Source organism: Mchenga conophoros, linkage group LG3, assembly GCF_057382185.1.
Source record: "Mchenga conophoros isolate Kocher_MC1m ecotype Shallow Benthic linkage group LG3, M_conophoros_male_GT1.1, whole genome shotgun sequence".
In the NCBI taxonomy this organism is placed as follows: domain Eukaryota; kingdom Metazoa; phylum Chordata; class Actinopteri; order Cichliformes; family Cichlidae; genus Mchenga; species Mchenga conophoros.
Window position 1 is genome coordinate 16,471,635 of NC_140528.1, and position 14,887 is coordinate 16,486,521.

Here is a 14,887-nt window from a genome sequence, read left to right on the forward strand (position 1 = left end):
CTCTCTCTGGTAAGACCAAAGGTGGATATGAGGTGCCGTAAGGGACATTATTACTGAAACGCTCTCACACACATTACTGAAACGCTCTCACACACACTACTGAAATTTTACCTCTCACACACACTACTGAAACGCTCTCACACACACTACTGAAACGCTCTCACACACACTACTGAAATTTTACCTCTCACACACACTACTGAAATTTTACCTCTCACACACACTACTGAAATGCTCTCACACACACTACTGAAATTTTACCTCTCACACACACTACTGAAATGCTCTCACACACACTACTGAAACGCTCTCACACACACTACTGAAATTTTACCTCTCACACACACTACTGAAATGCTCTCACACACACTACTGAAACGCTCTCACACACACTACTGAAACGCTCTCACACACACTACTGAAACGCTCTCACACACACTACTGAAATTTTACCTCTCACACACACTACTGAAATTTTACCTCTCACACACACTACTGAAATGCTCTCACACACACTACTGAAACGCTCTCACACACACTACTGAAATTTTACCTCTCACACACACTACTGAAATGATCTCACACACACAACTGAAATGCTCTCACACACACTACTGAAACGCTCTCACACACACTACTGAAATGCTCTCACACACACTACTGAAATTTTACCTCTCACACACACTACTGAAATTTTACCTCTCACACACACTACTGAAATGCTCTCACACACACTACTGAAATGCTCTCACACACACTACTGAAATGCTCTCACACACACTACTGAAATTTTACCTCTCACACACACTACTGAAATTTTACCTCTCACACACACTACTGAAATGCTCTCACACACACTACTGAAATTTTACCTCTCACACACACTACTGAAACGCTCTCACACACACTACTGAAATTTTACCTCTCACACACACTACTGAAACGCTCTCACACACACTACTGAAACGCTCTCACACGCACTACTAAAATGCTCTCACACACACTACTGAAATTTTACCTCTCACACACACTACTGAAACGCTCTCACACACACTACTGAAAACGAAGAAGATTTCAATTGAACAGGAAGGTATTTTAGCTGCACAGGAAGGTGAGGAAAAACAAATAACACATTAATGCACAGCTAACACCACGGTGATGTCTACAACAGTCTGTTAGAGGTATAATTGAAAAATATTTTGCCTTCATCAGTGACTATCCAAACATTGCTGTAGCGTAGCAGCCTATTGCAACAAGTCGGGGCATCCTGGCTATGCTAGCTGCCCGTATAATCTGGAAAGACTGTGTCTGACAGTACCTCATCTACAATGAAATTACATCGGATCCTTGTCATTTTTTACATACATTCTTTGTTGTTTGAGGTGAGAACCAATGAAGAAGATGTTGAAAGATTTTTTACTTGTGCTCTGCAATGTATTGGAGCGCTCCAAAATGAAAATTCGGACAATATCAGACAAGAGTGGCTTTATAGAGAACTAGATGATCATACACGAACTCTATCAGAATTTCTTGCTGCTGTATCTCGATATGATCCCCATAATAGGGTTGCCACCAACCTACTAGGATCCTTGTATAGATGCTTTTGCAGCTTGCTACATGAATATGATGCTAGACAGAGATCTGCTTATGTGACCCACAGATTGTTACCCCCAACCACCTTGAGTGGTCATCCAGGTCGGCCACGATACACTATATCTGCTGAACAGATTTCTCACTTTGTTTCCATTGGTATGACATAGCAGAGAATTGCATCATGCTTTGGAATAAGTCGAAGAACTCTGTACAGACACAGACAAACTTTGGGAGTTGAGCCATTAAGCTATGTGGATATTTCAAATCAAGAACTGAATGGCCTTGTGACGGATATCCTACAGAACACTCCAAATGCAGGGGAAGTATATATTCTTGGAAGTCTGAGATCTCGTGGCTTAAGAGTTCAACGTTGGAGGGTCAGACAAAGTCTACAGGAAGTGGATCCTATTGGACGTGCATTTAGACGTCGTCATGCGATAAGGCGAAGGATCTATAGTGTTCAGGCCCCCAACCACTTATGGTAAGTTCACTGGTTTGAAACAAATGATCAGGCCTTGTGTTTAAAAGTATTAACACAATACATCAAAATTAAAGCTCCTTCATTCAAAACATTACTGAAGTTAATCTGTATGATCAGCATAAGATAATAATAATAATAATAAAAAAAATAACAATAACCAAAAAAACTGAAATTGATATAAGTATGTTAAATATTTGGGGGATTCATAGTACATCAATTTAGATGTTGTCTAATGTATATACTGTTGAGTTGTTTAATCCTTTATTTCATATCACAATTTTAATCTCTAACATCGATTGTGCCAGGTAAACGTAGTGTGGAAAAATACATTTTATGCCACTGTGTGTATGTGTGTGCACGTGCAAGCACGTGTGTGTGTGTGTGTGAGAGAGAGAGAGAGAGGTGTGGTGTTGTTGAAGTAAATGTACAAAATGAAACCTCTAGTTTTTGTTTAAGTACAGGGTGAGGAATTCACTACTAAATAATATGAACAAACATGTGGAACTGTAGTAATGCTTTCTGATCTCTCAACAGGCATTTTGACGGCAACCACAAGTTGATTAGATGGCGCTTGGTCCTGCATGGCTGTGTTGATGGCTTCAGCCGAACTATCATATACTTACGTTGCTTATCCAATAACAGAGCCTCAAGTGTCTTGTCATTATTTTTGGAAGGAATACAAAACTTTGGTTTGCCCTTAAGGGTCAGGTGTGATCATGGTATGGAAAATATACAGGTTGCTCGTTTTATGTTACAGAGAAGAGGAGTAGGCAGTGTTATTACAGGTGTTTCAGTACATAACCAAAGAATTGAAAGACTGTGGGCAGAACTCAACAGAGTTGTATCAAGACACTTTATAAATATCTTTAACTTTATGGAAGAACAGGGTATGTTGGATTCACTGAATGAGCTACATCTTTTTTGTCTGCATTATGTTTATTTGCCAAGGATTGAAAGAGCATTAACAGAATTTGTCAATCAGTGGAACAACCATGGTCTCTCTACACAAGGAGGACAGACCCCTCTTCAGCTGTGGCATACAGGTGTCACAAACAATGTGGGAATCCTGTCGTTTATAAATGACATTTTTCATGTTGATAACTATTATGGCATAGATGAAGAAGGGCCATTACCAGAACTTCAAACAAACAATAATGTCAATATTCCAGCTATTGACATCAACATAAATGAGACTGCAATGAACATAATTCAACAAGCGAATCCATTAGAAAATGATGGAAATCATGGAATCGATGTGTTTTCTTCACTTTTACACCTTCTACATTAAATAAAATATTTTGCAAAAAATAAAAAATAAATATATAAAACAAACATTTCAGAAAACATATCTGATCGAAACTAACATATTGAAACCATTTTCCTTAAAATGATAAAATGACAGCTCTTTTGTCAAACAGAAACTGACACAGGCAGAAGAATAAACAGACACAAAGACAACCAAATCAAAAACCGATGGACATACACATGAAATGAGTAAAGTGACACAAATTTTGTATATTCAAACTCAACAATCTAAATTAACTTCTGACGTGCTGTTAAACAATTGGTATCTACCTGTATGAATCCTGAAGAACAATCACTTCTTGTCAAATTGATGTCTTAAAACATCAATTTTACTGAGGCAGGTAAATTTGGAAATATTAAAACCTTAACAAGTTAATACTCAATAATCACTTTGAATCAATAGAGAGACCAATACAAAAGAGAAACACGCAAACTCCTCCAGCATAATGTGTTCATACCCTTCCAAAGCCGTAAGTGTTACCTAATGCAAAATCAAACTTCTCCTTGAACAGCTGGTATGAAACATGCAGTGGCAGCCTAATGCAGTTAACACACGTGTTGGCAAGAGGGAAAATTGGTGTAGAAGAGAAGTCATCGTCTCCTCTATGAATGAACTCAATCGAGGGTGCTGGGGAAAAGCCAATAGGTGGCACCGCAGTTGCTCCAGTTGCAAAGGCCAATATCTTCTGTAATTTGGAAGGTCCTTCTTCTTCTGCATAAAACAGAAAAGGAAAAAAGTGTTAAAAGGTTATTTCATTTGGCCAACATAAATTGTCAGTGAGTACTAATCTAAAGCAAGAATCTTAATGACTGTTATTGCAATGACTATAGAGCATGCTTTTCATCTTTCAATAGTCTCAAAGAACTATGTAAAAATGTTACTACAACCAAGAGGGTAATGTGGTGTTATTGTTATATGAGTATGTTATTTAAAATAAAGATTTCAGAAATGCTAACCTATAAATCGTTACATCCATTTATTGTGCACTAAAGTGACAATTACCTTCTGCATCTTGGAGATAGTCTCTCCAGAAGGTAACAACCATCTCCTCAGCAGCTCTTCTGTTGCTCCCTTCTGGAGATAGATGAATGTTGAAAAGATCATCCACCTGGTCAGCAGTCAGCATATGTGGCTCATAGCAGAAAAGAGGGCGAAAACTGTCTGGATGCCTCCTCATTTTATCAAGAACCCCAAGAGTTTTCAGACCTTCACAAAATCTGGATAAACAGCACAAAGAAATTTTATTCAATAATTCTGCAATTTCATGCTTCTAAGTTAATTGTATATTATCAATTTGGCACAATCAATTATACTAGGTTATTAACTGGCCATTTTGATTAATAGGTAAGATTTTTATCACCATTTTAATTAATCTGAAAAACACAGAATACCCAAATACCTTTGAAATGGACCTTGAACCCTGTGGATGACCTGAAACATGACAATGTCATGTACCAGCAGATCCCTGTCTCTTAGTGAACGCATAGGCCTCAGGCATCCTGCATTGGCCAAGTAATCAAGCAGAGGTTCTTTTGATTTTTCAAGGTCCTCAAGGGTTGTACTTTGAGATATCTAGCATCACAAAGAGCAGAGGAAGGGCTTGTTATGGAAGTAGTCTTATAACCTATTAGAAGGAACCCAGCCACCAGTGGTCTACACAATCACAATATGCCCAAGCGTACATTGGAAGTCAAATGACTACACATATTTTTTTAATATATTTACAATGTGCTTAAAAAAAATGGGAAAATATACTCTTTTGTCTACCCTTATCTGCTGAGTCTTAGTTTAATACAGCAGCAACATATAAAAACTTGGCAATCAGCAATGGCCAGACTGATCCGGATAAACACTCCCTGCAAAAGAAAACTGGAACACAAACTATTTCCAATTCACTATAAGATTTATAAAATAAACATCTAGAGACCTTTTTGACTTTTTCAAAGAGTTCCAGGTCAGCTATGTCTTCCAGGGCTGGATTTGCTGAATTTCCAACCAGAAGGGAAAATACTGTTGGTGACAGAAAGTTAGGTGGTGGACCACCATGTACCAAGCTCACTGCAATGGCTCTGCCAGAGATGTAGTACCAGTCCCCTCTGAGAGCTGCAAAGCAACAGAATAAAAGGAAAAGCAAAATTGTTAGTAATGTTGCCTGTAAAAATAAATATCAGTTAAACAGTTCCCGTATTAATCTTAGAAAAATAGGTAATTACCAGTACTGTCAAGAGCCAAGTTCTTGCAGTTTTCTTTCCCCTCAAACATGGCTGATCTGGCAATGGTGTCCATCAATAGTCTCAAGAATTCCCTCCTCGGCCCACCTAAATCAACCCCTTCCTCATTTTTCCCCATATCATCTGAGAATTTCACACAGATCATCAAGTTGGGATCATAAGATAGCCTTTGAAAACCACGCAAGGCTCCCTCCCACACAGCAGAGCGATTTATATTAAATTTGCACTGCTGTTTTGTGCTAATTTTGCTTGATAGTTCCAGCAGTATCTCTTGAACAGGGACTTTTTCTGCACTAATAAAATAAAATAAAACAGAAAATAAAATATATCAGCCATGTTACAGAATTTGAGAATATGTGTCACACTGATCATAGAGATTTAAAGCTTAAAAGTTTTATATTGATTTGACAATTCTGGAAAGCTATAATCATGTCTCAAACTCAAATTCTGTATGTTTGTTACTCACATCTTATTCTCCAAGCTCGCAATTATAGCTTGATTTAAATCCTCATCATCTGAAGAATCGCCAGAAAGCGATGCCACGAGAGTTAAATATGAAGAATAATCTTCATCATTAACGCTCATGGCAGGCATGTCTTCACTTCTTGCATTGAAATCTCTGCTTTGACTGCTTGTGCTAGGTTTGTCATCACTTCTTGCCATGTAGCCTTCATCACAAATGCTGTTCCCATCACTTCCTTGCTTTGCTCGTTGCCTTTTACCAATACTCCTTCCAATACAGTTGGTCCCAGTATCATCTTCTTCATCACTGCTAGTGCCAGGGTTATCACCTTTAACATGACTTCTTAACCTTGTAGTGACTTGGCTGCTCATGTCTTGTTGGATTTTTGAACTATCAACTTCAAAACAATCATTGTCACTGTCCTTATCAGTTGCACAACTGCTTAATGCTGATTTGGAGCTGATGTGGGAAGGATCTTTGTCTTCATCTGATTCACTCTTCAACAGAGAAAGACCAAAAACATATATCAAAAGCAAGTAATTATAGCTTATCTTAAAAAGATTAAAATAAGAAATATCCATATTGATTGCTCCCAAACAATTGTTTTAAATAAATATATTCTATTTTGGTAGAAGCCCAATTGTTGACATGGTTTTTTCCCAAATCATGATTACTTTTCATTCTTTTAGGAACTTACTAAAAGTGTCCTTGATGGCCTTACATAGAGGGCTTTGGTTTTAAAAACCTTTAGGATCAGCATCCCATTCAGCTCCTGACCATCTTGGAGCTTTGGAGACACCAGCTTATTGCCACAAGCCATTAGAAACTCGAGGCTACAAAAAATAAATAGGGAGAACAGCAATTGCTAATTAGTTAAATATTTTAAATATTAGTTAAATATTTTATTATATACTGTTCTGTTTGTGTGTATGCTTTTATGACTTTTAAATTCTACTGGTATACTCCATATGTTTCTATAATGATGAATAATATTTTAAACTTCTTTACTTTGGTATATTATCTTTAAGTACAAGTCATTACATGAATACACACAGTAACAATAAACAATAGTATTTTACCTGACATCCTCTGGAATGCGTTCACCAAAGCTTTCCTTGATGTGTTTCACGACAGTTTGGCTGTCCCAGGTCTTCTGGAATTCAAAAGCACTGAGGATGTGCCCATGTTTGTGTAACCATAATTTTGAACCTTGTTTGCACACTACTCCCCATGATGGAGTTGGAAGTAGTATAACATCTTTGTTGTAATGGTCATGCTGCTGGGCCATAACTCTGAAATATAAATATAACTATTAGATATCATAAACAACAGCAAGTGATAACTAATAATACTGAGATGCAGACAGCAGAACACTATCCAAACCCCTACACAGAATGCTTTCATAGACAAAATTGTTGTAGTTAGGCAAACATAAGGGTTAATTTTATATACTTTTTTTTTTATACTTTTCCGAGAATACGCGCTTCTTTTGTGGTTCGGACTTTTTCTTTGGAGGTGGAGGAAAACCAAAGTAATTGCTTAAAGGAGCGTCTTCGACATCTTTAAGAGTTCTAAACAAATGTCTGTCCTCCTCCAGAAAATCCTATGTACACAAACACGCGTTGCAACTTCTTATCTTGTGCGCGTCTTTTGTTTTGACAGCTAATGCGCACCTGCGGAACAATTATGTGCAGCCCTGGTTATATAGCTCGTCATATTGCAGCCACAGAAATTATTTTGTCCATGAAACCATACAGCTGCACTTTCTTTTTGCCTTATAGTCTGATTTGTCCTAACTTTTCTGTTTTGTGGTAAGCTTTTCTTTGGCTGTCACTTCTTCACCCTGACCTGTCTTATTTGGCTCAGCAGAACTAAAATATATATGCTGCTGCTTTTACACACGGACTCACATAACGCTCAGCGATCTGCGCGATCAACCTCTCACATGTTTAAGCTTGCTGCGGGAGATATCACTTGCCATGTTTGCATAGTAAGCTAACGATTGATAAGACGATGTCAGAGGAATTGGTGCGCAAATTATCATCACTCACCAATCAGTGCTGTCGCTCTCTATACACAGTTCGCACGATTGCAAAGTGAAAGCAAAAAACAAGTGCAAATTCAAACGCGATTTCAATATGTCACATATTGGCAGTGGCTCACCGATGCCAATGACATAATTACCCAGCTACATTTCCGAAAGAATGCAAAAGCATTGACATATATTTTTCCTTCGTACGATAGCCCGACGGGCAGGGCAGAGATAGATTTTGGTAACCTGGAAAAATCGCTAGCCCTGGGACGTCGGGCTAGCGATTTTGCGTGCCCTGCAGTATATTCTTAAATATCAGACTATTACATATGGCCCCATTTCAGGCAAGTGAATACAAACTCATTAAACTTTGTAACTACCTTTTTCTTCTGGTGCCTGATGTCCAGCTGCCGAAGCATTGCCGAGTTTGATAACGTGGTGCAGGTGCACATTCGCTCCTGACTGTAGATGTCGCTGGCATGGGCAAGCTGCTACGTTGACGTGAGGGAAAGAGGGATGTTAAGTGACTATCCAGTCCGTCCACACTGGTACTTGCAACAGGTTGCTGCCCCACAACTGTCGCATTTGACAAAGTTCTGATGGTCTCTGCTGAGGCTAATATACTGCTGAGTAATGCGGCTGCTTCACTTAGGCTACTAGCAGGTTGCTGAGTAGACATCTGTGTAGTGGTTTGAAGTGTACCACTTTTTCCTTCACTTTCCTGGTCTGGAAAACAACTTCCTGTTCATCTGAAACTCCTTCCTGTTCAACTGAAATGCCTTCCTGTTCAACTGAAACGCCTTCCTGTTTAACTGAAATGCCTTCCTGTTTAACTGAAATGCCTTCCTGGTCAACTGAAATGCCTTGGATTTTCAGTAGTGTGTGTGAGAGCGTTTCAGTAGTGTGTGTGAGAGCGTTTCAGTAATAATGTCCCTTACGGCACCTCATACGCAGGCAGCTAAGTGCGCACTCGCGGAGCAGATACTGCACATGGAGCGGACATTCCCGGACTCTCTCATCATTGCTCTTGGGGACTTTAACAAAGCCAATCTGAGCCATGAGCTTCCCAAATACAAGCAGTATATTAAATGCCCGACCAGAGAGGAGAGGACATTAGACCACTGTTACAGCACGATCAGCGGGGCCTATCGCGCGGTGCCCCGCGCTTCACTCGGACTTTCTGACCACGTCATGATCCACCTAATCCCCGCGTACAGTCAGAGGCTGAAGCGCTACAAACCTGTCGTGAGGACCAAAAAACTGTGGAGCAACGAGGCTGTGGAGGAGCTTCGCACGTGTTTGGAGTCTACAGACTGGGACACAATGAAGGCTGCTTCTAACAGCTTGGATGAGTTTACGGACACTGTCACCTCCTATATCCACTTCTGTGAGGACAGCATTGTGCCATCACGCACCAGGGTGAATTATAAATTTGACAAACCCTGGTTTACTCCTAAACTCAAAAAGCTGTGGCTGGAAAAGAGAAAGACGTTCAGAAGCGGAGACAGGGACTGCTACAGAGAGGCCAAGTACAGGTTCACTAAAGAAGTGGACATTGCTAAACATCAGCACTCTGAGAAGATGCAGCAGCAGATCTCAGAGAATGACTCGGCCTCTGTGTGGAAAGGTTTTAGGAATATCACAAACTACAAGCCTAAAACCCCCCACTCCACTGATGACTCGCTCTTGGCCAACACCCTTAACGACTTTTACTGCCGTTTTGACGAGCCATCAGGCAGCCTTCACACCTCCAACGGCCCCAACAATAGAGACACTTTGGACACTCATTCCCCCACCTCTCCATAGAGCCATCACCACCTTCAAACACTCCACCTATAACACCCCCCTCCTCACCCCACACAAAAGAGGATTTCACACCACCTCCTCACACCACAACTCTTCATATTCATGAAGCAGGTGTGAGGAAGCAGTTTAACTGATGTTGAAACTGGAGCTTTACTGACCTCTGAAATTCCTCCTAAAGTGTTATTCAGTGTTGTGACAGTCAGCTGCTTCAGCTGCTGCTGGGATGGGCTGTGGCAAAGAGAACAGAGAAAATCAAAATCAGAGTTTTTCTCTGAATTAAAAGCAAGGAAACAACAATATATTCTACATGGTGAAACTGATGGTTTCTGGTGTTTGGGTCTGTTTTTCTGTATTCATGCAGATAAAGTGTAAACTCAGATGAATTATACCATCAAATGTTAAAGGAAAATATCAGGATGAGTGTCTGTGAGCTGAGAAGGACGTGAAGCGAGCAGTTTATCCCAGAGCTGAAGCTGCTCTGTGTGCAGAGATGAGCTCAGATTCCTGCTGTGATTGATCAACAGTCACAGAAATGTAGACTTGTAGTTATTACTGCAGTATGGTCACAGCAGATACTGATGAACATGTATTATGAGGATGGATGATCAAGTTTCTCACTCTCTCCTTTAAATCTCAGTTTTTTTCTTCTTCACAGTTTATCTGTTAATTTATTAATGAATAACACTGAAAGAGTTTCTCTTATATTTCCCCTTGAACATCAGCTTATTAGGGCGGCATTAGGAAATAGCCCCCCTCCAAAGAATGAATAAATGAATGATGATAATAATAAAATGATTAAAAAGCAGAGCTCAGAGTGGTAGAATGGTCAAACATGGATCCATGGGTGGTTCAGCTGCATTTGGTGACGTGACTAAAGCAAATCTTTCAAATAATCCCACCATCAACGGGATGTTGTCTCCTTTACTACGGTTACTTTACTTGGTCACTGTGTGAATTTCTTTGAAATGAACCAAATTCTTTTATTTGTTGGTTGTTGCATATTTAACCTCTACAGTCAGGAAAGGAGGAGATGAGGCCTCAACAATGTTGGGTTGTAGCTGTGGTTCAGGTTAGAGTGAGTGTCCATGGAATAAATGTAAGTCAGTGAACTGGAAACATGACTGTGTTCAAACTTTGTTGTCCTTTTTATAATGAGTCTAATCAAAGGTGGAGAGAAGTATCCCCACTTTGACTTTTCTGTGTCACCATCAGAGCTTCTGCACAGTATGGAGAAAGATCCAGAAGCAGAGCTGGACTGCAGACAGCCAGTCAGAGCAGCTGTGTACAAAGTAAGACTGAACATCTGTCTGCTGATGGACTCATTTCTGAAAACTGGACTTCTTGTGTTGTTCAGACATTGAAGAGTTTTCTTTCTCTTTAGTCTCATTGTTTTTCTTTCTTTCAGCAGATGTTGGTCTGCAGGAGGTTTTAGATGAACATAAGATCAGTCTGAGGAGGAGATGTGAACATGTGACTGAAGGAAGTGATGAAACAGGAAGTAGAACCCTCCTCAACAGGATCTACACTGAGCTCTACATCACAGAGGGACAGAGTGAAGAGGTTCATTCCCAACATGAGGTGAGGCAGCTGGAGACAGCTTCCAAGATGGACGCCCTCCATGACGCTCCAATCAGGTGCCAGGACATCTTTAAAGCCTTTAAACCTGACCAACAGAGACCCATCAGAGTGGTTCTGACCAACGGCGTGGCTGGTGTTGGAAAAACCTTCTCAGTGCAGAAGTTCACTCTGGACTGGGCAGAGGGCTTGGAGAACCAACATGTCAGTGTGGTGGTTCTTTTTTCATTCAGGGAGCTGAACCTGATCAGAGATGAGCAGTACGGTCTTCTGGAGCTGCTCCATGTTTTCCATCCAACATTACAGAAGGTCACAGCAGAGAAGCTGGCTGTCTCTCAGCTTTTGTTCATCTTTGACGGCCTGGATGAAAGCAGACTTTCATTGGATTTCACCAACAGGAAGCTGCTGTCTGATGTCACACAGAAGTCATCAGTCAGCCAGCTGCTGACAAACCTCATCCAGGGGAATCTGCTTCCCTCGGCTCTCGTCTGGATAACTTCCCGACCCGCAGCAGCCAATCAGATCCCTCCTACATGTGTTGACAGGCTAACAGAAGTACGAGGCTTCACTGACGCCCAGAAGGAGGAGTACTTCAGGAGGAGATTCAGTGATGACGAGCTGTCCAGCAGAATCATCTCCCACATGAAGACATCCAGGAGCCTCCACATCATGTGTAGTATCCCAGTCTTCTGCTGGATCACTGCTACAGTTCTGGAGCACATGTTGACTACAGAGCAGAGAGGAGAGCTGCCCAAGACCCTGACTGACATGTACTCACACTTCCTGCTGGTTCAGACAAAGAGGAAGAAGAACAAGTACCATGAGGGACATGAGACGAGTCCACAAGAGCTGACGGAGGCTGACAGGGAAGTTCTTCTGAAGCTGGGGAGGCGGGCGTTTGAACATCTGGAGAAAGGAAACATCATGTTCTACCAAGAAGACCTGGAGCAGTGTGGTCTGGATGTGACAGAGGCCTCGGTGTACTCAGGAGTTTGTACAGAGATCTTCAAAAGAGAGTGTGTGATCTTCCAGAAACCAGTCTACTGCTTTGTTCATCTGAGCATTCAGGAGTTTCTGGCTGCAGTCTACATGTTCCACTGTCACACCAACAGGAAGACAAAGGTGCTGAAGAACTTCCTTACACCAAAATCTTCAATTACGATGATTTCCAGTGTTTTTGATAACAAAGATCACCAATCACTTGATGTATTTCTGAGGAGAGCCATGGAGAAATCCCTCCAGAGTAAAAATCGCCACCTGGACCTGTTTGTTCGCTTCCTTCATGGCCTCTGTCTGGAGTCCAACCAGAGACTCTTAGTAGGTCTGCTGGGTCAGACAGAGATCAGTCCAGGAACCATCCAGAGAGTAATCAACAAACTGAGGTGGATGAACAGTGATGAAATCTCTCCTGACAGAAGCATCAACATCTTCCACTGTCTGATGGAGATGAACCACCTCTCATTATTTCAGGAGATCCAAGAGTTCCTGAAGTCAGAGAACAGATCAGAGAAGGAACTCTCTGACATCCAGTGCTCAGCTCTGGCCTTCATGCTGCAGATGTCAGAGGAGGTTCTGGATGAGTTGGACCTGCAGAAGTACAAAACATCAGAGCGGGGACGACAGAGACTGATTCCAGCTGTGAGGAACTGCAGAAAGGCTGGGTGAGTCCAGATAGGATCATTAACATCATTGATCAGTGTAGGTTAGTAGTTTAATTTTGAAAATAAAATCAGATTGTAACCACAAAGTGTTTGTGTCCGTACGCTGCAACCTTCCACACCATTCCTTTATTGTACAGACTCAGCAGCAGCTCCATGGATCCCAAATCCAAGAGTGGAGAACAGATTTGAAGTGTGTCACATCCATGCAGTCACAGCTGTTTCCACCATGTTTCCACTGATATTGATCCTGTTCAATGACACGTTTCATATCAGTGAATATGTTCTTTAGGACGTCCACTGACATGTTTAAGTGTCCTGCTGGAAATCACTCAAATCATCCATGAATTCCATGAAAAATCCTTTTAGTGTTTCTAACTTCACCCTCTGTCCTCTCTCTCTCTCCATCCTCCTCACTTCTTCTTTCACTGATAATCACACAAACATCGTATTCAGCTACAAAATAACACAATAATATCATCTGATGATCATTATTATAAGAGCAGGATCCATATTTGATATCAGAGTAACACACTGCTTGGTTATGTGCAGTCATCATCAGTGACTGTGGGTCAAACAGAAGCTCTCTGATTGGTTGCTGACCTTGGTCACCTGTCCACTCTCACCTGTTGTGTTTGCTCTCTCTTTGCTGTCTCCATCCTCTCTCTCCTTTCTCTCCCTCTCTGTCTTTGTACGTCACTCAGGTCCAATGGAAACAGTGACATTTACAAACCAATCAAAGACAAACTGATCCATGTCAGGTTATAACAATATTCAAAGTGAATACAGGCTGCTGCTGGACACAGACAGGTAACATCATTTTGACTTGCTGTCACCTGGATCTGGACTCATAAACACTGAAGCCCTGAACAGGAATACAAATCATTTTCTGCCAACTAGCGACACACCAGAAGATAATGGCTCAGAAAGCTAAAATGAGCCAATCATTTCTGTGTTTAGTTCCCCTGAAATCAGATCTGATACCAGCAGCTCTGAGTTCATTCATCATTATTGTCCAGTGATGAGATTTCTGCTCCGTTTGGTAACAGTCAGCAGGTTTTTCCTGCATGTGGACGTTGTTACGAGTTCAAATTGGGGATGGACACAAGAGAAAAAACCACAATAACAACACTGGTCCGGCCGGGTTGAGTCAAATGAGGATTTTAATGCACACACGCGTGGGAGATGGACACTGTATGCAGACAGCCTCAGATCTCAAAATGGTGGAGCATTGCTCAAACTCTTATAGCCTCTGGTGCCTCCACCTTATCATAAACGCCTAAACACTCACACTCAAAAGCCTAAACACTCACATGCTTTTCTCTCACACGGCGCCTAAGCTACAACCTTGGCTCCCTGTTTATCTGCTCCTGCTGAGATGGGGCAGAAAACTCCAGCATGTTCTCTTTGAAGCAAACAGAGATCATCTTTCCAGCTGGAACTCTTCACTGAGCTGAACTCATTCAAAATGTTCTGGAGTCAAAACAGGAAACAGTCCAAATGTGTGTCTTCACTGTGACTCTGGATCAGATCTCAGCGACAGACTGTGGACATTATGGAAGCCTAAATGTGACACCATCTTCCTCCTTCATCTGCAGATTAAAGCCAAACAAAGATTCTCATTAAAAGTCTGCAGGTCTGAGAGAGACTCAATCGTTGTGTCATGTCTAACACAATAAGAGGAGCTGAAGCACAGATGTGAAGAGCAGATTCATCAGATTATGACCTCACTCTGTTTTGTC

The 14,887-nt window shown here is 41.1% G+C and overlaps 2 protein-coding genes and 1 pseudogene across 2 annotated transcripts; 2 read left to right on the forward strand and 1 right to left on the reverse strand.

Moving 5' to 3' along the window:
• The first annotated feature begins 1,617 nt into the window (after positions 1–1,617).
• LOC146577468 (uncharacterized) lies at positions 1,618–3,516 on the forward strand. The gene is made up of 4 exons (XM_085269732.1): positions 1,618–1,649; positions 1,808–2,074; positions 2,609–3,269; positions 3,493–3,516. Exons 1-4 carry the CDS (start codon positions 1,618–1,620, stop codon positions 3,514–3,516), a joined length of 984 nt encoding a protein of 327 aa, XP_085125858.1.
• A 315-nt stretch (positions 3,517–3,831) lies between these two features.
• Positions 3,832–8,602, reverse strand: LOC146577469 (uncharacterized). The gene is made up of 9 exons (XM_085254480.1): positions 8,487–8,602; positions 7,154–7,366; positions 6,772–6,907; positions 6,078–6,571; positions 5,594–5,904; positions 5,308–5,483; positions 4,780–4,952; positions 4,383–4,597; positions 3,832–4,091 (listed from the first exon to the last, which is right to left on the reverse strand). The coding sequence occupies exons 1-9, from the start codon at positions 8,585–8,587 to the stop codon at positions 3,832–3,834; spliced, it is 2,079 nt and encodes a 692-aa protein (XP_085110606.1). The 5' UTR covers positions 8,588–8,602.
• Positions 8,603–9,297: 695 nt separating this feature from the next.
• The window catches only part of LOC146577470 (NACHT, LRR and PYD domains-containing protein 12-like), a 29,382-nt pseudogene continuing 23,792 nt past the window's right edge, over positions 9,298–14,887 (forward strand).